At 46.7% G+C, this 25,543-nt stretch overlaps 1 protein-coding gene across 1 annotated transcript in view; it reads right to left on the minus strand.

Moving 5' to 3' along the window:
* Positions 1–14,796: 14,796 nt before the first annotated feature.
* Positions 14,797–25,543, minus strand: part of XRCC5 (X-ray repair cross complementing 5) — a 40,329-nt gene continuing 29,582 nt past the window's right edge. Inside the window, exons 16-21 of the mRNA XM_075609726.1 lie at positions 25,465–25,534; positions 18,402–18,511; positions 18,089–18,185; positions 17,594–17,661; positions 16,646–16,717; positions 14,797–15,675 (exon numbers count right to left, since the gene is read on the minus strand). Coding sequence (XP_075465841.1) covers positions 15,661–15,675; positions 16,646–16,717; positions 17,594–17,661; positions 18,089–18,185; positions 18,402–18,511; positions 25,465–25,534 — 432 coding nt within the window. The 3' untranslated portion in view covers positions 14,797–15,660. The remainder of the gene's footprint in view (positions 15,676–16,645; positions 16,718–17,593; positions 17,662–18,088; positions 18,186–18,401; positions 18,512–25,464; positions 25,535–25,543) is intronic.

A 25,543-nucleotide genomic window follows, 5' to 3' on the forward strand; every position in this document is an offset into this window, starting at 1 on the left:
TCCCCTGCACCTCACATCACCCTCTCCCTCCCCTGCACCTCACATCACCCTCTCCTTCCCTTGCACATCACCCTCTCCCTCCCCTGCACCTCACATCACCCTCTCCCTCTCCTGCACCTCACATCACCCTGTCCTCCCGAATGGGGGGGAAGGAAGGGAAGAGAATGGGGGGGAAGGAAGGGAAGAGAATGGGGGGGAGAGGGAAGAGAATGGAGGGGGAGAAGAGAAAGGGGGAAGTGAGATAATTGATGGGGGAAGGGAGAGAAAAGGGGAGGGAGAGAATGGGGGGAGGGAGAGAATGGGTGTGTTGCAGGGTACATGCAACTACACACGCGGGTTTCTTGACAAGGCTTTTTTATTTAGCCTCAAAAGACATACAGCACACAAAACAAAAATAGCTTTTCATCAGCAAACAAAAGGAAAAAATGGCTTTTCATCAGTAAACAAAAAAAAATGGCTTTTTCTTCAGCTGACCAAACCAAAACAGTTCTCTTTAGCAGACAGTCTAAAAATAAGGCAGCTACCCTTTTCTATGCAGGGGACAGACAGTTCATAATTTATCTACTGTGCTCACAGACCTATCAGTAATCACTTCAGTAGCTTACTCCTCTCTCCTCAACAGCCAGCAGCATGTGTCTACAGCCTGGGGTTTTTAACACACCTTGATTAGGCAGCTGGGATCCAACTAATTGTCGTGAGGTTCCCAGCTGAAGTTAACCTAGTCACTGCTGTATTGCAGGCTAAACATATGTCTGCCAGGAATACAGCTGTTGGCTTTTATTTACCCTGTCACATTTCTCCCCTGTTAGTGTGTGGCTGGGGCTACGCACGGCTGAAGCCCGACCATCCACCCCTTTCTAGAAAAGAAGTCAGCATTTGCGTTCTCTATTCCCGGCCTATGCTGAATCTCAAATGAGAAGGGTTGGAGGGCCATATACCACCTAGTCAATCTAGCATTGGAATCCTTCATACTATTTAACCATTTCAGTGGAGCATGATCCGTCACCAAAGTAAAATGGACTCCTGCCAGGTAATGCCTCAAAGCCTCGATTGCCCACTTTACTGCGAGGCACTCTTTCTCAATCACTGAGTAGTTTTTTTCCCTTGGGAACAATTTTCTACTCAGGAAAAGGATAGGATGTTCAACTCCCTCAAACTGTTGTGACAACACTGCCCCATGCCCTATCTCTGATGCATCTGTTTGCACTATAAAAGGGCTGTTGAAGTCCGGGCTTCTAAGGATGGGACCCTCTGATAGACACCTTTTTATGTCCTCAAAGGCTCTCTGACAATTCCTTGACCATACCACTTGTGTAGGGGCACACTTTTTTGTGAGGTCCGTTAAAGGGGCTGCCACTTCCGAATAGTTGGGGATGAACCGCCGGAAGGACGCTGCTAAACCCAGCAGAGAGCGTACCTGCGTTTTTGTTTGGGGGGTCGGAACTTCTTTCAGGGCAACTACCTTGTCGGCTAGTGGCCTTACTTTGCCACCTCCCACTGCATACCCTAAGTATTTCGTTTCCGCCTTACCCAGGGCACATTTCTTAGGGTTGGCTGTGAGCCCTGCTTCTCATGGAGATTTGAGGACCGCTTTCAGCCTATTTAGATGGGCCCGCCAGTGTTTACTATAAATGACAATGTCATCTAGGTAGGCTGCGGCATAATTCCTATGGGGCCTCAGTACCTTATCCATGAGTCTCTGAAATGTGGCTGGGGCTCCATGCAGTCCAAATGGCATTGTCACAAACTGGTATAAATCCATGGGAGTGGCAAAGGCTGTTTTGCATTTGGACTTTTCCTCTAAGGGTATTTGCCAGTATCCTTTTGTCAAGTCCAGCGTGGATATATATTCCGCGTTACCAAGGGCGTCAATTAATTCGTCCACCCTTGGCATCGGATATGCGTCAAACTTGGATACCGCATTGACCTTTCGGAGGTCCACACAAAATCTTACCTTCCCATCGGGTTTAGAGACCATAATTAGTGGACTACACCACTCACTGCATGATTCCTCAATCACTCCTAAGTGTAACATTTCTTGTACCTCCTTCTCTACCAGAGCCCTATGACTTTCAGGCAACCTATAAGGACGGGAACGTACTTTTACCCCAGGTGCTGTCTCGATTGCATGGGAAATTAAGGTAGTTTGTCCTGGTAAGTCAGAAAAAACATCATGGAATTGTGTAATTATTGCTAACAAGTCCCCTTTTTGTTCAGAGGACAACTGTTTACCCATTGGGATTTTATCGTCACTCACGATGTTCTCCCGTGGAGGCTGGGGACCCAAGTCCGTTTCCTCCTCCACCAGGTGGATGAATAGAGACCGCTGCATCTTCCAGGGTTTCAGCAAGTTCACATGGTAAATTTGTTTACCCTTCCTGGACCCTGGTTGAGCGATCTCATAATCCACATCACCCGTATGGCGGAGTACTTCAAATGGGCCCTGCCATTTGACCAGGAGTTTACTCTTGCAACTGGGTAACAATAACATCACCTGGTCTCCTGGGTGAAACACTCTCATGCGAACATTCTGATTGTAATGTCTCTCCTGACTGTCCTGGGCTGATCTAAGATTCTCCCTGGCTAAATGGCCGACCACATCTAGGCGCTTCCTAAGGTCTAGTACATATTGCAGGGTATTCTTAGAAGGGGACCGCTGTTCCTCCCAGGACTCCTTTAGGAGGTCTAGGATACCCCGGGGTTGACGGCCATAGAGCAATTCAAATGGAGAGAATCCCGTGGACGCCTGGGGAACTTCCCGCACTGCAAACAGCAGAAAAGGGAGAAGTTCATCCCAGGCTCTCTTCTCTTGAGTCTACAAATTTCCTCAGCATCCCTTTTAGAGTTCGGTTAAATCTTTCCACCAATCCGTCAGTCTGTGGATGGTAGACCGATGTCCGAACAGACCTGACCTCTAGTAACTTTAAGACATCCTGCATCAGTTTAGCCATGAAATTTGTACCTTGGTCTGTCAACATAACCTGGGGAAGTCCAACCCGTGAGAACAGTTCCAACAATTTGTTGGCTACTTGCTTCGCCGTTGCTGTTCTCAGGGGGAACGCCTCAGGATATCTTGTTGCATAATCAACTATTACAAGGATAAACCTGTGTCCTTTCGCAGAAGGTTCTAGAGGTCCTACCAAGTCTACCCCAATCCTCTCAAAGGGAACTGACACCAAGGGTAGAGGAACCAAAGGGGCTGTTTTTTGTCCTTTTGGACTAGTTAGCTGGCACTCCGGACATGCCGCACATAGCTTAGCAATATCACTATGCATCCCTGGCCAATAGAATCGGGATGAAATACGGTCCAATGTTTTATCCCTGCCCAGGTGACCACCCCAAGGGACAGTATGGGCTAGAGTGAACACAGATTTAACAAACGCCTTGGGAACCAATATCTGTCTGGTGGCCTCCCCTGTTTGTGTCTGCCTATTCACCCTATATAGGATATCCTTTGATAGCTCAAAATGGGGGAATACTATCACCCCCTGTGCATTCAATATCTGCTCATCAATTTTCACCACCTTGTCATACTGTCTAGCAAGGACTGGGTCTTCCCTTTGCTTCTGGCGAAAGTCAGGGAGGTACAGGTCTGGTAAATCTCCAGGGCCCATATCCCCCTCCCTCTGGCCATCCCCAGTCATCACTTGTGACCTCAGATTACTAGAATGGTCACCTTGAGACCCAGATTTCTGCAACCAGTCCTGTTTGTCCGAGCGTCTTTGCTTCCGAGTGTTTTGAACCCGGTGTCTACTGGGAAAAAGGTCTGCCGAGAATGGGAACAGTTTGCCAGGGTTCTCCTGAGCCCTAGAAGGAGGCTCCTCGTGAAAGACTGGGGCCATTAGGTCTGAAAAGAAAGGCCAGTCCCGACTGAGCACAACGGGGGCAGGGAGCCAAGGAGCGACTCCTACTTCGAGGTAAGCCTCCTGACCTTTTACCTGTAGCCGGATTTTGGCCGTCGGATAGCGTTTTACATTGCCGTGTATACATTCTATGCTCCATGGGGAGTCAAAAGAACACATGTTAGGCGGTAACAGTTCCTGGAGGACCAGAGTTTTCCCAGAGCCCGAATCTACAAGGGCCTGGACGTTTTTTCCCCCAATCAGGGCTGGAAGTAGCCAGGGCTTGTAATTTTCCCCAGTAAAAGCCGAGGCGACGGTTCTGCTGAATGAACAATCCATCTGTGGACAGTCCACATACCGGTGGCCTTGTTCTCTGCAGGCGGAACATGGAGAGGGTTCCCTCGCAGGAGGGGGCTGTGGATAGCGTTCCGCTGGACTGGTTACTGGAGACCAGGAATCTGGTGGGTCCTGTGGGCGACGTCCTCGGAAGTTCCTCTCATTTTGCGACGAGCCGACATTCGGAAGGAGATGAGGGTCTCGGCGGGGACCAGCATTTGGACTCCGTCCTTGCTGGAACGACTGCTCCTTCCGTTGGACTTGGCGGTTGCGTATGGACGGGCCGTAGGTTCCCCATTGATCTGACCTCCCTCTTTGGGCATCCGCAAGTGCCGGTGAAGTCGGGTCCAGGACACTCGCCTGCTGCTCAGCCCCAAGGAAGTTCTCCACGAGTCGGACCGCCAAAGCTAGGGTTTCAGAAGCGTGGCGTTTTACCCATGAGCGTGCCGAAGGGGGTATTATTTGTAGAAATTGTTCCAAAACCACCTGCTCCAGAATTGCCTCCTTAGTGCACTCCTCGGGTTGTATCCAGCGCATACACAAGTCCAATAATCGCTGAGCGAGGACCTGGGGTCTCATCTTAGCGGTGTACTTCATATTCCGGAACTGCTGCCGGTAGGTCTCTGGGGTCAGACCTAAGCGATCCAGTATGGCGGCTTTTACTTGGTGGTAGTCCATTGCCTGATCTGCTGCGAGACCCTGATATGAGGCCTGGGCTTCTCCTATGAGGAGCGGGGCCAAAGCAGTTGCCCAGCAATCTGTAGCCCAGCCCTGAGCTTCGGCAACTCTTTCAAATGTCAGTAAAAAAGCCTCTGGATCCTCGTTCGGCGCCATTTTCCTCAGGAGTATCGGGGGTCTGTTTGCAAGTTCTGGACTGGCAGACCCTTGGAAATGGGTCAGCAGCTTGGCAATCCGCTCATCTTGTGCTGCCTGTAGTCTTTCATCTCTCTCCGCTTGCAGCCGGGCCTGCTCCTGCATTAACTGTCCATGCTGTCTGGTCTGCTCGCACAGAAACTCTTTCAACATTTCTTCCATTCTTGTGTGTGTGTGTGTGTATGTGGCCCTTTAACTGCAGGAGCCGTTTGAAAAAATCCCAGGACTTCTGAACACCATATGTTGCAGGGTACATGCAACTACACACGCGGGTTTCTTGACAAGGCTTATTTATTTAGCCTCAAAAGATATACAGCACACAAAACAAAAATAGCTTTTCATCAGCAAACAAAAGAAAAATGGCTTTTTCTTCAGCAGACCAAACCAAAACAGTTCTCTTTAACAGACAGTCTAAAAATAAGGCAGCTACCCTTTTCTATGCAGGGGACAGACAGTTCATAATTTATCTACTGTGCTCACAGACCTTGTATCAGTAATCTCTTCAGTAGCTTACTCCTCTCACCTCAACAGCCAGCAGCATGTGTCTACAGCCTGGGTTTTTAACACACCTTGATTAGGCAGCTGGGATCCAACTAATTGTCGTGAGGTTCCCAGCTGAAGTTAACCTAGTCACTGCTGTATTGCAGGCTAAACATATGTCTGCCAGGAATATAGCTGTTGGCTTTTATTTACCCTGTCACATTTCTCCCCTGTTAGTGTGTGGCTGGGGCTACGCACGGCTGAAGCCCGACCATCCACCCCTTCTCTAGAAAAGAAGTCAGCATTTGCGTTCTCTTTTCCCGGCCTATGCTGAATCTCAAATGGGGTGAAGGAAGGGGAGAGAATTGGGGAAGGAAGGGGAGAGAATGGGGGGAAGGAAGGGAAGAGAATGGGGGGAAGGAAGGGGAGAGAATGGGGGGAAGGAAGGGAAGAGAATGGGGAGAAGGAAGGGAAGAGAATGGGGGGAAGGAAGGGGAGAGAATGGGGTGAACGAAGGGAAGCGAATGGGGCGGAGCAAGGGAAGAGAATGGGGCAGAGGAAGGGAAGCGAATGGAGGGGGAGGAGAGGAACAGAGAGAATTGATGGGGAAAGAGGGAGAATGGGGGGAAGGGAGAGAATGGGGGGGAGAGAATGGGTGGGAGGAGAAAGGGGAGAATGGGTGGGAGGAGGAAAGGGAAAGGAGGAAGGGGAGAGAATGGGGGAGAGGAGGAAGGGGAGAGAATGGGGGGGGAGGAAGGGGAGAGAATGGAGGGAAGAAGGGAAGAGAATGGAGGGGAGGAGGAAGGGAAGAGAATGGAGGGAAGAAGGGAAGAGAATGGAGGGAAGGGAGGAGAATGGAGGGGGGGAGAAGGGAAGAAAATGGGGGGGAGACAATAGAGGGGAGGAAGTGAAGAGAATGGGAGGGGAGGAAGGGGAGAGAATGGGAGGGGGCGGAAGGCTTAAGGTTTTCTTAGGGTGCCTAATACCCTTGCACCAGCCCTGTATATGCCCTTTATGTACTGTGTAATTGCCCCACTGGTTCTCGTTCCACACAACCTTATCTCCTGGAACCGGACAAGACAGCAGCAAAGTGTATATTTACCTAATGAATTCATTTCATAAAAATGAATTTAAGGGTCGGCCTCTGGGGAGTTTGTAAGAATTAATTCAAACATCTATATGGATTTATTGTGTGTGCATCAAACACAAACTTCTGCAAAATTAGGTTTTTGTTTGTAAATTGATTCTCTTCCACTCATCACGTATGTTAGAGATCCAATACAATAGCCTGAGCCTTGTACCTTCTCTGCTATTGCAATGTTTGTTTCATATGTGTTTTATGTGATTCAAATGTAGGCCCAGTACACACAAGTTACTGCGAGTACAAGTGTGGCAAACATCCTCCACCGTACAGTAATGATACAAAGCCACTTCCAGGCACATTCATGTCCCCAAACCTGCCTTACCCACAATCAAACAGGATACAGTGCTGCTATTGCAGCAAGGAATTCTGGGTAATGACATGCAAATGAGCACTGCTCCCAGATCCCTATTGCAAATTGCCCAATGGGAAATAACAAGCAATGCAAAATCTAGAAAAGACATGTCTGGGTTATTAGTTTTAGTCTGCGTGCCTTAATGGAAGACTAAGCCCTTTAGGAGCCGAGGTAAGGACAGCGCCAGTAGGAACAGAACGTATGAGTGATGGAAACTCCGATACTGGTATAGCTTAAACCACTGGAACGGGGAAATTCTTTCACTTAATGCCAATAATTATTTTTTTTTATTGTCATATGCAAGTAACACTTCCCATTGTACATTCTGTGCAACTCCGTACGAAATGCAAGTGAACTGATGCTTACCTAAGCAGCAGCACGGCACGCTCGCACACGGCACGCTCGCACACGGCACGCTCGAACACGGCACGCTCGCACACGGCACGCTCGCACACGGCACGCTCGCACACGGCTTTACATACAACATGGCCTTTATTACTCTAATCACACATTTCATTGTGATAGCCTCCGGGAGAGGATGTGTAGAGTGGCTGATAAACGTGACAGTGAATCTCCACAGACGGGGGCGGATTGCAGGTACTTAGCGCTTAGCGGCCCGGGTGATTCCTTCACAGCGACTCTCCTAACGCAGCGTTGCGGCGGTATGACGGCACGTTGTCATTGCAACGCATCACCATGTGACGTTACATTGTCATGGCAACGCGTCGCCATGTGAAGTTGAGCCGCCATGACAACGCAACGCTGTAGGAGATGCCCCCCCTCTCTCTCTTCTCCCCCCCCCCCCCACTCACACACCCCACCCCCAACAATCTTAGCTTAGGGTGAGGAGCGGTTCTGCGCCGTTCCAGGGACTCTGCAGCTCCCTCCGCTGATTGGAAGTTGGATTCCGGCACCGACAGGAGGGAGAGTATTGCAGACAGTGACCCCCAGGGGAGCCGCAGCACCGGCCCACTAGGGGAACCCCAATCGCCCGGTAGGATAATCCGCCCGTGTTCACATAACGGTCTTCTAACCTTCTTATAGTGGGATCGAGGGAAGGAGCGGCTCAGAGAGTAAAGACACTGACACTGAACAATGAACCCGAGTTTGAATCCGGAAACCTGGTGCCGGCTCCTTGTGACCTTGTGCAAGTCACTATCTCTCTGTGCCTGAATAAGGGCGCTATATATATATATATATATATATATATATATATATATATGAATAAATAAATAAAATCATAGGAATTGTTGTCATTTGCTTTCCTTCGTTACACCTGTGCCCAAAATAGAAGCCCGTCCCACTTAACGCTAAAATCTCACATTACATTCATGAAGCATAAAATATTATCATATATCCCGTGGCATTTGTAATAGTGAGAGGCTCTTAAACAGATCTTACATTATACGTGAAATGCTGCAAATAAAAGTAACACTTCAGGGTCCAAATGGCGGCGATTCCCCCGCGGTCCCGGCGCGCATGCGCATGCGCAGGGCCCGCTCACCCCCCCTGCTCCCAACGTGGGACGGAGGGGGAAGTACCTGCTCCTCCTGCGGCCTGCTTCCCCCCCCCTGCAGTGAGCTTCCCACGCGCGCCCCGAGTCCACTTCCCGTGTCCCCCCCCCCCCCCCCCCCCCCGGAGCCCACCTCCCGCGTCCCCTCCCCCAAGCCCACCTCCTGTCCCAGCAGCTGCCGCGGGGATATCGGGAGCAGGCGGGGGAAGCGTCCGGCGGCAAGCTCCACCCACTGTCACTGTCACCCACCCAGTCACTGACTGTCACCCACCCAGTCACTGACTGTCACCCACCCAGTCACTGACTGTCACCCACCCAGTCACTGACTGTCACCCACCCAGTCACTGACTGTCACCCACCCGAGTCACTGACTGTCACCCACCCAGTCACTGACTGTCACCCACCCAGTCACTGACTGTCACCCACCCAGTCACTGACTGTCTCCCACCCAGTCACTGTCTCCCACCCAGTCACTGTCTCCCACCCAGTCACTGTCTCCCACCCACCCAGTCACCGCCACCCACCCAGTCACCGCCTCCCACCCAGTCACCGCCTCCCACCCAGTCACCGCCTCCCACCCAGTCACTATCTCCCACCCAGTCACTATCTCCCACCCAGTCACTGTCTCCCACCCACCCAGTCACTGTCTCCCAAGTCACTGTCTCCCACCCACCCAGTCACTGTCTCCCACCCACCCAGTCACTGTCACACAGTCACTGTCTCCCACCCAGTCACTGTCACCCACCCAGTCACTGTCTCCCACCCAGTCACTGCCACCCACCCACCCAGTCACTGTCTCCCAAGTCACTGTCTCCCACCCACCCAGTCACTGTCTCCTACCCAGTCACTGTCTCCCACCCACCCAGTCACTGTCACCCACCCAGTCACTGTCACACAGTTACTGTCTGCCACCCACCCAGTTACTGTCACCCACCCAGTCACTCTCCCACCCACCGTCAAACACCCACCCACACAGTCACTGTCACTCTCCCACTGTTATAAACCCACCCACTGTCAATCACCCAACTGTCATTCTACTGTCACTCACCCACCCAGTCACTGTCACTCACCCACCCACCCAGTCACTGTCACTCACCCACCCAGTCACTGTCACTCACCCACCCAGTCACTGTCACTCACCCACCCAGTCACTGTCACTCAGCCACCCAGGCTGGCAGTCACATGTCTTTTGTTGCAAGTATAAAAATAAACAGGGAAAGAAAAAAGAAAAAAGCGCAAGGCCCATAGGGTAATATTGTCAGATTTATGGAAAATAAAAACGGTTATAAAAACTCACAGAATAAAAATTGGTATAGGCATCTCGGTGTAAATAACAACCGCAGGAACAGGGGTGTCTGGACGTTTTCCGCTTCTTCTGATGCGTTGATGCACAGCCCTCCTCGTTGTCTCGATCGGCAACCGTTCAGCTTCCGCGTCAGCTGACTCGCGACGTCGGCGCGTGACGTCGATCGGGGGGTTGGATTATGGGCGGTCACCTGCTTCTTCTCCGAAGACAGAACTCCAGGATCTCTGCTCACTGTGTTCTCTTAGTGCCGAGTGCCAGCCACAGCAGCAACCTTTAGCAATGTCCGCCCTACGCGTTTCAAGGACGCTTGTCCTCTTCCTCAGCGTGCCCCTGAGGAAGAGGACAAGCGTCCTTGAAACGCGTAGGGCGGACATTGCTAAAGGTTGCTGCTGTGGCTGGCACTCGGCACTAAGAGAACACAGTGAGCCGAGATCCTGGAGTTCCGTCTTCGGAGAAGAAGCAGGTGACCGCCCATAATCCAACCCCCCGATCGACGTCACGCGCCGACGTCGCGAGTCAGCTGACGCGGAAGCTGAACGGTTGCCGATCGAGACAACGAGGAGGGCTGTGCATCAACGCATCAGAAGAAGCGGAAAACGTCCAGACACCCCTGTTCCTGCGGTTGTTATTTACACCGAGATGCCTATACCAATTTTTATTCTGTGAGTTTTTATAACCGTTTTTATTTTCCATAAATCTGACAATATTACCCTATGGGCCTTGCGCTTTTTTCTTTCCCTGTCTATAGCTTTCTCTGGTCCCGAGGTTGGTTCCAGATGAAAAAAGGCTGCATACCCATAGGAGATCAGGCTTGGACTCTGTATTTGGGACCACAAAAAGCAAACTTCATGGACACTAAGTATTTTAATTGATTGTAATAATTGTTTTAATGTTTTGCTGTGTAAATCCCTTGTAACTCATTTTCTCCCTTTGTGTGTTATTAATACACAAGGAGGTTGATAAGTAAGAGCGCTGGTGGACACATTTGGAGGCAGAGGGGCTCACACCTACCTGCTCACAATTGTGTTATACTCAATTCACATCACTTTAATAAAAATAAACAGGCATTGTAATGTTTTTTTCTGTATCACAATAAGAAAACAGTTAAGTAAAAGTTGCGCTCTAAAATATATTTTTTCGTAGTAGTTGCGCTAAGGGTTCGGGGGGGGGGGGTGGGGGTTCTGCTCCTTTCATTTGTCCCTGGCCCCATGATTTCTGTTGGCGGCCCTGCTCATCACTGCATGTACCGTACATGTTTGATCAATATTTTTCAATCTAAGTCACGGGCCCTGAAATAAGGATTCAAAGATAACATTCATGTTATTTGTGGGTCAGTAAGTTTGACATGCAGCCGAGCGTTCGAGGATAAGATTTTAACTCCGTATCGGCAAAGAAACGGTGTGTAGAGCAAACACTTCACAGCTTCACTAGAGTCAATTAAAAGTGCTGTTAACCGCTGAGCTGCAACTGTGACACTGTCAATATCTGCAGATTGCCTGATCACAAGCTGCAAGGGATTGGGAGAAAGGCCCGGCTGCTTTCTCCTACGGGCAGCTGCCCTATTGGCAAACAGAATGTCAACCTCCACGGCCCCCCAAACCAGGAGATTTCCGGGGTTCAGGATTAAGAATGATAAAACATTCATTTTAAACTGTTTCTTCTGCAACGCATGGCAAAGCAATCCACTGTTTGGCCCTTCCGGCAGCCTAACGGTTAATGGAAAAGTTCTATTAGTGAGACGCCAATCTGGCGTAATCGCAGTGGAAAGGGGCCACGGGCATTCCACTTGCCAGCCGACCCTCGTCCCGTGACGACACGTTGTCATGGCAACGCGTCGCCGTCTGACGTCCCCGGGCGTTAGTTACGCCTCCCGCTCCAATGAAATCAATGAGACTGCTGAACCGATTATAAAGGCAGGGAGATGTGGGATTTCCTGTTGTTGGAGAGGAACAATAAACTCCGTATGATAATGAGATGATTGGAGGGGTTTGGTCGGCTAACTATAAAAGTTCTGCCCCATTTCCATATTTAACTTGAGATTTGTAATTGAATTTTGATACAGATTTGTGCCTTTGTTAATGGCTTCTGACACATTTTTACACGGATAGCTAGAATTCAGCGAGACACAGAAAAGCAGTGAGAATTGACAGATCTGGTCAAGACACATTGGCCCCGATCCTTTGGGAATCCGTTATGGGCTTAATAAGGTGCTAGCCTCATTAAGGGTTAACGTGCATCGTCACAGCTCACTAACGCTAGGTAAAGTCATGGCCTATTACAGGGGGTCTCAACCCCAGTCCTCATGCCACCCCCCCAGTCAGGTTTTCAAGATATCCCAGCTTCAGCACAGGAGGCTCAATCAGTCTCTGCTTCAGCACAAGTGGCTCAGTCTTCGACTAACTTAGGTAAAGTCATGGCATGTACAGTGGTGCTCAACTCCAGTCCTCAAGCCCCCTTACCCCCAAACAGAACAGGTTTTGAGAATAGCCCAGCATCAGCACAGGTGGCTCAATCAGTGGCTCAGTCGAAGATTGGGCCACCTGTGCTGAAGCAGGTGACTGATTGAGCCACCTTTTGCGTAAGCTGGGATATCCTGAAAACCTGACCTGTTGGGGGGGTGGGGGGGCTTGAGGAATGGAGTTGAGCCCCCCTAGCAAAGTAGATTCGTTGTGGGCTTTCTGCTAGTTTTCTAGGAGCGATCGCATTATATGCTCCTGCGGACCTCAAAAAGCAATTTAGTCAGAACGCAACAGCTGGTCTCAACAGTGACGTGGCAATCACGTGACCGCGATGTGCTGGAGGGTCTGTAGCACCGAGGCCACGGTCCCTCAGGAACACAAAAGGGTTACATTAATGGGGCTCAAATATTCTCCAACCCGGGGAAGACCTCTTCACTGAATATGTTAAAAGGGCCAAGTCTTCGGTTGCGGGGAAAATGTGGCAAAGAAAAAAAAAAACAAGTACAATATTCCCATTAAAGGTACTGTCTGTATTTGTTAATTCGCTCAACTAAGGGGACACAGTAGGATATAAATATAGCATAGTGGTGTGCGAGCTCTGCTATTTTGCTGCGGTGGCACAGAACCAAGGGTATGGCAACCATCTAGTTAAACTCCATCTGTCCCTAGGAAGCTGGCAGAGAAGCAGCAGTTACCTGCATGGCAGTGATGGGAAGCGATCCCCCCACCCCCTTGGTGCTGTTACTATATCATGTCTTGGCGTTACTGCAGTCTCGCACTATTCACTGCAGGCTTGGGAAAGATCATTACGTGACAGCGGGCGCTGGGAAGCAGGATTACGACTGAATTACCAGTGGCACAATTTGTCACTGCATTAGCAAATAGATCAATTAGAGACTGTAAACAGACGGGATATGTTATCCTGCTCCCAATTTCTGACGGGATGGTAAGACCAATATAAAGCCTGTTTCATTGAATGTGTATTTTTAGTATCTCCTGCAGAATCGAACTCTGCGGGAAACTGCTTCCACTGGGGCGTCTGAAACACATTCCAGCCAAGTCTTTCCGTGGGGTTTTCAAGAAGACTTTGAACTGCAAATGCTTTCTATTTTTCTTTGTCTAATGCACTTCCACGTGATGGTGTAACCTTGTAACACGTCTTTGTTCTGAAATAAAAGCTTTGTTTAAACATCCTTTCACTTTTAATGCCGAAGCTTCTGCTTTCTTTGCCCGTCTTCGTAAGATAGTCTGTCTCCTCTATGTATCCTTATGAAACATTGGCAAAGGGAATACATGCCACAAATAAAAGGAGAAATAAAGGATTTTGATACATATTCCAATACCCGACACCTCAAGCAAATTTGCCGTATGTAGAATACCCCCTATTATAGGGGAGCCAACTGCAGTCTTCTAGGGTCCACCAACAGGTCAGGTTTTCAGGATATCCCTGCTTCAGCACAGGTAGCCTCGTCTTTCACTGAGCCACCTGAGCTGAAGCAGGGATATCCTGAAAACCTGACCAGTTGGCCGCCCTTGAGGACTGGAATTGGCCGCCCCTGCACCAGAACACGGCATTTAATTCAGTGGGTTTAAAACTAAACACAACATTTTCTGTTCCAAATGTTTATGCCTACCATATGTTACACACAAATAATGCAACACGCTATTTGAGAACGTTTAGTATGTAAAACTATTTTATTTTTTAAATAGTTTCCCTGAATAGGACTTACAGTTGACATTGGTGTTTCTACGATGGGTATGCATTATATTCAAACTCACCTGTGTGGAATAGGTATTAACCAATAACTGCATTACAAGGCACAGCAACAAGACGAATGCCACACGATTGGCATTGTCACTGCCCTCAGATCCCCCAGGAAACTGGGATCAATATCATGAATCGGCCCATGTGACCGAGTCCTACACTGCAATACTTAGGCCAGGGCTCACTACGTTCCTAGAAGGGGTATCAGAGCTCGATTCCACACTAACTGCCTTGTGACATGAATAGCAGTTAATGCAGGATCAAGCTCCGATACATCTTAGGGGCTGATCCTATATGGCCAAAGCAGCCGCTCAGAAAATTCCTCATTAACTTATTCGTCCATTTAGTTACATATAGCAGGGGTGCGCAAACTGGGGGGTGCCGGGGGGGGGGAGGGAGATTTGTCTGGGGTGGCACGGGCAGTTGCAGAGGTCCTGCGCTCTTCACCTAGGCATTTAAATTAAGGACCGAGCTATGCAGAATATATATCTTCCCTGAGATAAAACTGTCCATAATCCATGGGACAGACATACGTTTGCATGTGAACAGTATTGTTGCTTTGGCTGATCCAGTTGGGTTCATTTCAATGACAAACTAAACATTTGTCTTTAATCTTCACGGAGACTGAAGCTTCTCTGATCACAGTTGATTTAAGTGTTTCCTGTTAATTGATCAGCTCTGGAACAGCTCGAGAAATGTCCATAAAGAATAACCAGACCAAAGAGGTATATGCAAAAAGGATTTATTAAGGGGTAAAATAAATCAACAATTTGGTGTAATATGCTGGGAAGAAAATCCAGCTACGAAACCAAAGGAAAGTCCAATTTTGATACTATAACAAAATGAATTCTTATTGTGAGGGCATTAGGTTCCTCTTCTTCATGAAACACTCTTTCACGTGATCAAACTGCCGACATGGCCCGGATGGTAGACTGGGCTCTCCCGCGAGAGGGGGCTCTCCCGCGGGAGGGGGCTCTCACGCGGGAGGGGGCTCTCACACAGGATTTACGTGAAAGGTTTGCACAGTGAGATGGAGAAAAATGTGATGTGTATTTACGAAATCTCAGCATTCAAAACTCTAGCTCAGGGGCAGGCAACTCCAGTCCTCAAGGGCCACCAACAGGTCACGTTTTCAGGATATCCCTGCTTCAGCACAGGTGGCTCAAGTGAGATTGAGCCACCTGTGCTGAAACTGGGATATCCTAAAAAACCTGACCTGTTGGGGGGGGGGGGCCGGGGGGCTTTGAGGACTGGAGTTGAGCACCCCTGCCTTAAACTGCAAATAAACTTGGTTCCATCTATGCGTTATCCTATAACATGAAATGACATTGTTTGTAGCAGAAACGGCTTAAACCTCTGGGGTGATTTACCACACATAGTAGAAAAGGGTTCAGACGTATATGCAGGTGTTCAAACCGCGCCCAGCACAGATGAATCGTAACACAACCTGCATGTTGTATCAAAGTTAGAAGCGACTTGTCCTGTGGAAGATGTTAGCTGCCGTCATTCTGATGGCTTGGCATCCTGGTTACGTCTTGTAATATCCCATAAAGGCTTCATTGTCTGCTGCCTTGTGTTTCAGGCTGTGGGTTAGATCATGTCGAGCTACAGGGGGAAAAGAGGGTGGAATGAACGTCACCTTTGCAGGAGAAAACCAAGATACAAGCGAACATGTAAGGCCTCGGTCCCGCTGCGCTCGGTGGCGCGGGCGGCCACACGCGAGTTCCCCACCAGCAGGGGAATCCTCGTGAGCCGGTCCTGGTCCCCCCTGGCTGCACAGCTTACTACACGCTGTGGCGCGTCAGCCGCTATGGGATACAAGAGAATGGTGATCCCTAGCGTTGACGCGTCACGTGGTGTGGCTGTGAGCCAATGGGGAGGGGAGGCTTCGGGAGGAGGAGAGGCTTCGGGGAGCGGGGAGGAGTATGGAGTGAAAGCAGCGTGCGTGCCTGTCTGTGTGTGTGTATGTGTGTGCCTGAGTGCGTGAGTGCCTGCCTCTGTCTGTGTGTGTGTGTTGCTTTACTTGCCTTCAATCAGCAGCCCGAGACGTGGAGGGAGGGGGGGGAGAGTAGCGGGTCCCTCCGCTCAAGCCACGTCCCCCCTCCCGCTCAAGCCTCCCACTCCCGACCACCTCCCGCTCCCTACAGACCGCATATCGCGGTCTGTGTATGTCAGCGCCCCGCCTGTCTGCAGTGCGGGTGCGCTGACTCTGGGAGCGGGGCCTTAGCCTAAGGATGAGTGCAAGGTGACCTGGGAGGGGGTAAGAATGTTCCTTAACATTCCTATTGTAATTGTGTTAAATGAGTGGAGTACTTTAGTAGCAGGTGATGCATTTTTATGGTCTAACATAATATACCAATTGGAATAACAGAATGTGTTTATTATCATAGCAGTATTTAACTCTTTCAGGGGGGTCACGCAAAGCACCACAATGTAGATTGCCTCTGCCAACAAACATTTTCCTAATTATACCTTCCATTCGCTGCAGCACCTGACACACAACTGAGACGCAACAGGAAGGGAACAGAATCTTATATCTGATAGACAACAGAAAACCACTGTTTTCCATGCTCACCAAATCATCCACATCTCCCTCCTCATCCACCATAGATGTGTCTTCTACTTTCTTATCTTTGTGGGCCATGAACTGCAACAAGAATACAATCAGGTTAGAACAGAGATGCACTGGTTCATAACACGCAAAGTTATGACAAAGTACCAGTGTATGAGGTTACACTGACCACACTAAATTTAACGCAGTTATAATGTTTAGTGACATCCTCTCGTATATTGAGCATTTCTGTTTTTCTTGTAACATTTACTTAAAATCAGTTCTACTGATAAAATTATATATTTCTTTCTTTTTTTTGTTTCAATATTTTTTTTATTATTTTACTTAAATCTTACTTACATGTACAATTTTGATAAAGGAACAATATTTATACATCTATCTTAGTAAAAATAATTATCTTCATAACAATTTTCCTTTACTATTTTCTGTATGTTGCATATCAATTTAATTTTTATATATAAATCTCTTTGGATTCTTTTAATTTAAAATTATTCTTATTTTTTATTTTTAAACATAGAAAAGATAAAGAAAAAGGGTAGATAAAAATGGGGCCAGAATAATAAATTATATTTAAAAACATGTTAAGCCCAAATTACCCATCAATGAACATGGTAAGCCTTTGCTAAGAGGCATTGTTAAGACACCAGATGTCAAGTGACACCAGATATCGGAGACACCAGATGTCAAGTGTTATAAACGCACGTTGCATTATCCGCAGCATCCTGCAACGTTATTTGCCGTGCAGTAGATTTCTAAGACTGTTATATTGCAGTTTATGACAACCAAAGCAACAACATGATTATACTGTTGCTGCAAACAAGTTGAAATGTTCCCAGCTACGCACTTGCTCGCTCATTAATTTATCTACTTGTTTATTTCACCACTTAGCTATTCCTTCGCCCTTCCAAAATCTTGTTCATTCATTCAACAGCTAACAGCTGCATTACATACCTTCTTGGCTTCATCGGGAGTAACTGAGCTGCCTTTTGACTCTTCACCTGTGATCAGGGAAATGTCATCTGGAAACCAAAACACAAGATGATGAGATGTATGAACAACTCATATCGCCTGTCTGCTTCCAGCACATCCTCAAAGGCTGCAAACAGAAAAAGCAAAACATCATTTTCGATATATGTGTTCAAGACAACTCTGATCGGAGTTACAGATGTGAGGTTTGGCGCTCTAGTACACGGCATGGCTCTGTCAAAGTTTTGGTTCCTATTTGGACCTTTGTCAAGACCAAGGTCCAGACAGGGACCGAAACGCTGATCTCAATAAACCTTCACACCAAAACTCCACTGGACTGCCGGCTCTTGCCTCATCCGAAATTCACTCCTTGTGGAAGTCTAAGCACCCGCGGCAGTTACAATTGGACTCCTGGGAGTGCTCCGTTTGTATTCATCGTAGAGTCTGCTCCGGCCATTTCCACATCCCAGAGCCTCTTACCTTGCACAACAATTTCCCAGAACTCCGTGCGCACGTCGCCTTCCACCTTCTCTTTCAGTGACAGGAGGAAATCATTAAAGAGCTGGACTTGGGATAACTTCCAGGAGACATGAGTGAGGGGCGGGGAAAAGAAGAAACAAAGCAAGATCTCATTTCAGATTCAACTTCATTCCTGATGTTAACTACTGGGAACTGCTGCAGTTTGACACGAACAAGTGAAATGACATTAACTGTGCGGTGCTGGGTACATTCGTTGTGTTGAGGTTTATACACATTTGCACTTCAGAGTAATATTCTTGCCTTTTCTTCTCACCCTAATGGCCTCTTCTCGGAAAGCTTTGATGCAGCCGATGCCCTTCATGTAGTACTGCGAACCCCTGGTCTCCAGACATTCGTAGATGCGATTTATCAGCTGATTGCTCACTGGAAGATGGACACCAAACAAAACAAGTCTTCTTTAAGTAAAATAAAGCCCAGCCATTTACGATCAATAATAACATCCCCTAGCTGGGCAATTAATTGGGTCCAAAAGGGATAAACCCCCAATTTCTATGAAGGAGAGCTGTGAAATCAACCAGTCACATTAATTCCCTCTGCAGAGCTAGGAGTCCATATTTCCACACAAAATATGTATGGATCCCACACATGGAGCATTCTGATTGGCTCTGACAACCATCATAAATACTGCAAACCTGCCATACAGATGTGGTATTCAGATTCATCATGGAGTTAATCTTCTATTTTATTTTCAAACGCATTCTGTCGTTCAGGTTTGTTGTGTAAGATAAGATCGATAGCCCCTACTTTAGTTTTGTAAGATAGTACCTTGCAGAATTCAAACGCCAGAGGCACACTCGTTTACTAAAAGGTAGATGCATTAATCTAATAAACGTACACAACATGTACACAGAAAGTCTTTCTAAAGGAGTCTGGTAGGTTCTCTCTCTTATTCCAATGTCCCATTCAACACAACAGCAAAATCCACTAATACATCTTAAAAAAACAGGTAATTTCAGATATTTTGATAAAACAGTTCATGATGAATGAGAAGCTTATAGTATGTTTTTTTTTTTTTTTACTGAATTTGTAGTGAAAATAACTTACAATTTCAATGTGTGTTTTTTTAATGCGGGGGATAATTTTAGGCAATTCTGTAGTATGTTTTAACACGTGTGCAACAGATAACTGTAAAAAAAAAAAAAAAACAAGCAAATGCTCATAATTAATAATAATAATTAGAGCAGTCTCTAATCTCTGCTGCACTTCTGTTTTCCGACATATTTATAACGAACACACACAGCTATCACCCTAGAACGTTGGTACAGGGCATACCTGTAGGCCAAGTTCTAAGACTTAGGAGAAACTGCAGCACTATCGCAGAATTTGAGATACAGACCACAGCTATGACCCAACGCTTTAAAGAAAGAGGGTGTAGCAATAAAAGCATTAAAACAGCTTACAAGAGGGCCAAATATCCCCCACGTGCAAACCTTCTAACAGACAAAATAGCAAAAACTGAAAAAAAGGTAATACGCTTTGTTGGTACGTACAACTAACAGTGACACTTAGCCAATCATTGGCACATCCTACAAGCGGACCAGGACATCAATTAGGTCTTCCCTGCCTTTCCATCCATGGTCAGCAGAAGAGCAAAAAATCTTAAAGATATCCTGGTCCATAGCCACTTTATTACTACCAGTACTTATTGTACTGTGGCACTATATTTAAGTCTCTTACTATTCTTCCCTCACACTATCATTCCCTAGGAGATGCATCTATACAAGTGTCACTAGGGCCAGTGTATCTACATAACACTGGACATTAACACTGACCATATACTATTCTCTCTAGGGTTCACTATACCTTTAGAGTTACTTAAGTGCTTGCAATTTATTTAATTCTTGTTTTAAACACCATTGTTTTAACTAGTTCCTAATAAATCATGTTTTAAAATTGTCATCATCTCACTAAGTGACACGAGTGCTATATAGGGGTTCTTTTCATCTCTGGTCTTATAACGATTATTTATAACCATATATATTATGACTAAGTATGACATCTTTCTTTCACCATGGGTCAACGTTGCTCTCTGTCTAATTTCTAAAAGCTTCTCTCCGTGTATTGAACAATGTGGCAATTAACTTCACTTTGTATTTTAGAAAGATTTACAATGCTAAGAAAACAGAGAATATAAATCTCCTTTTTAAATTTAAAAAAAAAAAAAAAAGTGATAACGTAAGTGTTTAAATTAAAAGCCGGTTTGTAAATAATACTTTAGTACTCCATGGCCCTTAGTACCATTACATTTTGAGCACTGCCTTCTCGGTATTACCATAATTACCTAAGTGTATGCTAGATGAATTGACCCATAAAATGCTTAGCTTTGTATATATTTGTTTCTTTAACATCTACATCTACTCATCAGTGTTACATTTTTACAGCTCAGCTCCCTAAATCAAAGCTCAACTTTCTCAGGCTAACAGATTTTACCATTAAATGTTGCAATCTCTTTCAAATTAAAGTAGTAAAAACATTACTTTGCCTGTCCCCTTTCTCTCCCTTCATTAAGGCAGATTCTGCCTCCTCACTGGAGTGTTAAATTAAAACCTCCGGCACTAAAATGGTGTCAAAATATCAGACATGTATCTGCATTGACTGAGTTATCTGTTCGTTAGATTCCTCTGCGGAGTGTGGGAGGGAATCTTGGTAAAGTCTGTGCAGTAACCAACAGCCCCTGCATCACACAGAAGTACAGACACTCATAGGCGCAAACTAAACTGATGGCAGTCATAGGTTTGGTAACATAATTATAGGTGGTGGATGTTTGTGAATGTTCCCGTTAACCACTCTTATCTTTCCCTTGCCCTCCCCATGTATTTCTAGCTGGTTAATTGTAGGGGTGTGAATAAAACTGAATACCTATCGGTGAGGTGCAGCAAGTTCCACAGTCACCCAACCTCACTTCAATGTCCCCATTGTATGCAAAAACAATAGAAAATGCAACATATCTCAGTGATAAGGTCGGTTTGTTCCTATGAGGGACAGCGTCCGTCGTACATAATCCCCACATCTCATCCTCTCTGTGCAGAATGGCGGGAATTAGAGGTGCAACCAGGAGAGATTCAATGGGGCCCCCGGCAAAGGAACACTTCCAGGTTTGAGGAGTGATCACATTGATATTTTGTGTGAGATACTCCACATTTGCTAGTTGAGCCCTCTCTGTGCAGAAGGGGCCTGCAGTACCTTTATAACTGAAAGTGTTCAGATTAAGACACAATTGCCATGTCCTCTCCAGCCCTGTGGTGGTTAGTAAGGACACTTATTGAGGCATGACATCCAAAATGTCATTGCAAAGAAGCTGGTGCTAAATCCTTTTGCTGTGCACCCTCAAGGCCGTCTAACTTGCCCAATTTAATCACCATAGATCTTAGGAATTATAGACTTCCTTCTGTTGGCACCCTGCCTGCCTCAGCCCGGCAGTATTTTGTGTTTCTCTTCCTCCCCCACATGCTGGCTTTTATGACATATTAAAAAAAAAATGAAATAAAAAATCCTGACAACCATATTTTAAACCTTCCAAGATATGGCATCTTTCCAGCATCTTGCTCGATAAAGCTGCCCTGAGCCCTACCATAGAACTGACATTAGTGTATTTATAAGGCGTAACACATATCTTTTGAAGGCCAGTTTGACGGCCTCTGCCACTGAAAATTAAACAATAACCAACTGGAATTTGTGAGCAGCCAAATGATCACTGCACAGGTAGAGTAGATTGGGCTTAAACCAGGGGTTCTCAACTCCAGTTCTCAAGAACTCCCCCAACCGGTCAGGTTTACAGCCTATCCCTGCTTCAGCACAGGTGGCTCAATAAGTCACTGCTTCAGCACAGATGGCTCAATCAGACCCTGCTTCAGCACAGGTGGCTCAATCGGTCCCTGCTTCAGCACAGTTGGCACAATCAGACCCTGCTTCAGCACATGTGGCTCAATCAGTGACTCAGTCGAAGACTAAGCCACTGATTACGCTGAAGCAGGGATATGCTGGAAACCTGACCGGTTGGGGGGGTTCTTGAGGACTGGATTTGAGAACCCCTGGTTTAAGCAGTTTACTGCCTGCTGCTCACATCCTCTCCACCCAAGAAAGGAGCAGTGCAAAATTGAGCTTTTCCAGTGTCACGGTTGGCCCACAATTAAATGCCCTCTGAAAACTAAAATATCCGCTGCCACCTTGTTGATTTAAATGTCACCACAGACAAGTTGCTTGGAGTAGCTGAAACAGTATATAAACATTGTACTGAAATCTGCTTTCTAGGACCATATTTTTTAAATAAATTGCCGATACATAAATGCGATACCCGGAAGTGCATCTCGAACACCCCACAGTTTCCCTGTTTCTCTAAATTGTCTGAGAGCATTATCTCTGCCATCTAGGGCGGGGTTCAGCATGCCGCGATCTCGGGTACAGCACATCGATCTGGCAGTACCGGCCATTTAAATGAATCCCACCAGCTCAGGGTCCGATACCAGACATCGCGGCCCGATGAATCCCGCAGATTTATAACTATCTGTGCCGCTCACATACAGCGAGAGGAAACTACAAAGATCTCTATTGCTATTTTTCAACATGCATTTACTAACCAATGTATTTATTAAACAACGAGAGCAAACGGGGAGCAATGCCAAATGATTCTAAGAACCACGCAGAGGGAACGTTTCCCAGCAAATATACAAAGAAAAAAAGTATAAAAGAGTTGGGATTATTCATCTGAGAAACGCACACAACCGCTGGAAGATCAGAACCCATATCCACCATCATATATATTGTGTCAGAAAGAGCGCTACTGAGATTGCGACCTCATGTATAGACCAAAAGACAACTAGCCCAGTGCTGCATCCAACATGAAATTATATTGAAACAAAAAGACAACAGCGCAAACGCATATGGTGAAGTATATTCAAGATATATTAAAATAAGAAAGGTAAGATATCTGCGTACATCAGATCAAAACTTATTGGACATTTCATGCACTAAGGCATGTGTTACCCAGCACCGCACGCCAACGACAGCAGGAGCACTCGAGCTCACGACACCCTCAGGTAATGTTCAGCTGGACCCTCAGATTGGAGTCTTGGATTTGCGTGGCTGTTCTTACTCCAACGTCAAGGGATTTCCCCCTGCCATCTACCTGACTTCCGTCAGGTGACCGTCTTGTGTGGAGATTAGTTGCGATACCGGAGCTGTAGTAGCCGCCGTCAGGCTTGCAGTTCAGTTCCTCCGCACAAGTTTACGACACGCCGCTAGGCAATGGCGGCCGTAAAGAGATTAGCAGCGTCGCTCAAAGTGACAGTCAATAGCCGTGTAGTCTCGATAGTGACTAGAGATATCAGTAGGAGCTAGGGAGTCACTCGTATAGCATCAATCCTACGCGTTTCATAGCATAAGCTACGTCAGGGATTAAAACAAAGGAGTATATAAACTCCATAATCGCATCTGATTGGTTATGTGAGACCACACACCACCAATCACATCTCAGTCCGCACATCTACACACCTGAGTGATATGCCCAGATCGTGCAGACTAGTTAAGTGGGAGGTTACACAACTAGCTTTCACTGATGTCTGCACGATCTGGGCATATCACTCAGGTGTGTAGATGTGCGGACTGAGATGTGATTGGTGGTGTGTGGTCTCACATAACCAATCAGATGCGATTATGGGGTTTATAAACTCCTTTGTTTAATCCCTGACGTAGCTTATGCTATGAAACGCGTAGGATTGATGCTATACGAGTGACTCCCTAGCTCCTACTGATATCTCTAGTCTCTATTGAGACTACACGGCTATTGACTGTCACTTTGAGCGACGCTGCTTATCTCTTTACGGCCGCCATTGCCTAGTGGCGTGTCGTAAACTTGTGCGGAGGAACTGAACTGTAAGCCTGACGGCGGCTACTACAGCTCCGGTATCGCAACTATCTCCTCACAAGACGGTCACCTGACGGAAGTCCGGTAGATGGCAGGGGGAAATCCCTTGACGTTGGAGTAAGAACAGCCACGCAAATCCAAGACTCCAATCTGAGGGTCCAGCTGAACATTACCTGAGGGTGTCGTGAGCTCGAGTGCTCCTGCTGTCGTTGAAGTGCGGTGCTGGGTAACACATGCCTTAGTGCATGAAATGTCCAATAAGTTTTGATCTGATGTACGCAGATATCTTACCTTTCTTATTTTAATATATCTCGAATATACTTCACCATATGCGTTTGCGCTGTTGTCTTTTTGTTTCACTGTCCTTAGGGGTGCTAAGTCTCTCCGTTTGTTACAGCTGCAGACGCCATCTCTTACACTAGAGGTTGTTGCTATTTTATTATACCACATAGGTGCTCAATATATGGGTAATACCTTTTCACTTTGACACTAGAGATTAATTATAGTAGCACACTGTAGTTTTCTTTTCTGTTTATGACAAATTATATAGTTATATACTTATCTGTGCGTCTCATCTTAAGCAACGGTCATTTAGTTCAATTCTTCGGCCAAAGTATTTTAATCCTACAACCACATCACCGTATGGCCCCGTCCTAACACTGCTGCCCCTGCAGAAAGCTCGCAGAAGCTCTATTCAGGTGTACTGTATTAAAGCCAGCTCTCCCTCAATTAGAGAGGTTCTGCGAGCTTTCTGCAGGGGCAGCAGTTTAAGGACGGGGCCATACGGTGATGTGGTTGTAGGATAAAAATACTTTGGCCAAACAATTGAACAAAATGACCCTTGCGTATGAGAAGACGCACAGATAAGTATTTAACTAAACAATATTTATTTATACAAATGTTTTACCAGGAAGTAATACATTGAGAGTTACCTCTCGTTCTCAAGTTTGTCCTGGGCACAGAGTTATGATTAATAATACATGGTTACAAATACATGGTTACAAAAACATGGTTACAAATACATAGTTACATAAGTGAGCAGGGTTATACATTATATACAAGACATAGCATGCACAGTTAGAGATAATATATATTATAGGCGTATGAAACAGTTACAGACCAGATTATAATATGTCGTTAGATGTAGCACTGGGCCTTTTTGTCTATTATAAATTTGAGGTAAGACATTTTCGTCTTTTGGTAGCGAAACCTTTTGCCTTTTTACATTAGGGTTCCGAATCCCCCCCCCCAACCCCCCCCCCCCCCCCCCGCACCCTCTCGGGACTATGTGCACAACCAGAGCTTTTGGATACCCGTCTAACATCCGAATGCGCATACTAACAAAATACATTTGCAGCTTTGTTGATTATTCACAGATGTGTGTGTGGGGCACAGGTTTCAGAACCTAGGATTGGATGTACACGGCTCCTGGAAGAGAGAGATCACGACTCACCTTCCTTGAAGTTTGTGCTCTTCTGCTTCACCAGGTCACGGAAGTTTTCTGCTGGATTCACGCTCCCCACCTGCAAAAA

Source organism: Ascaphus truei, chromosome 7 (assembly GCF_040206685.1).
Source record: "Ascaphus truei isolate aAscTru1 chromosome 7, aAscTru1.hap1, whole genome shotgun sequence".
In the NCBI taxonomy this organism is placed as follows: Eukaryota; Metazoa; Chordata; class Amphibia; order Anura; family Ascaphidae; genus Ascaphus; species Ascaphus truei.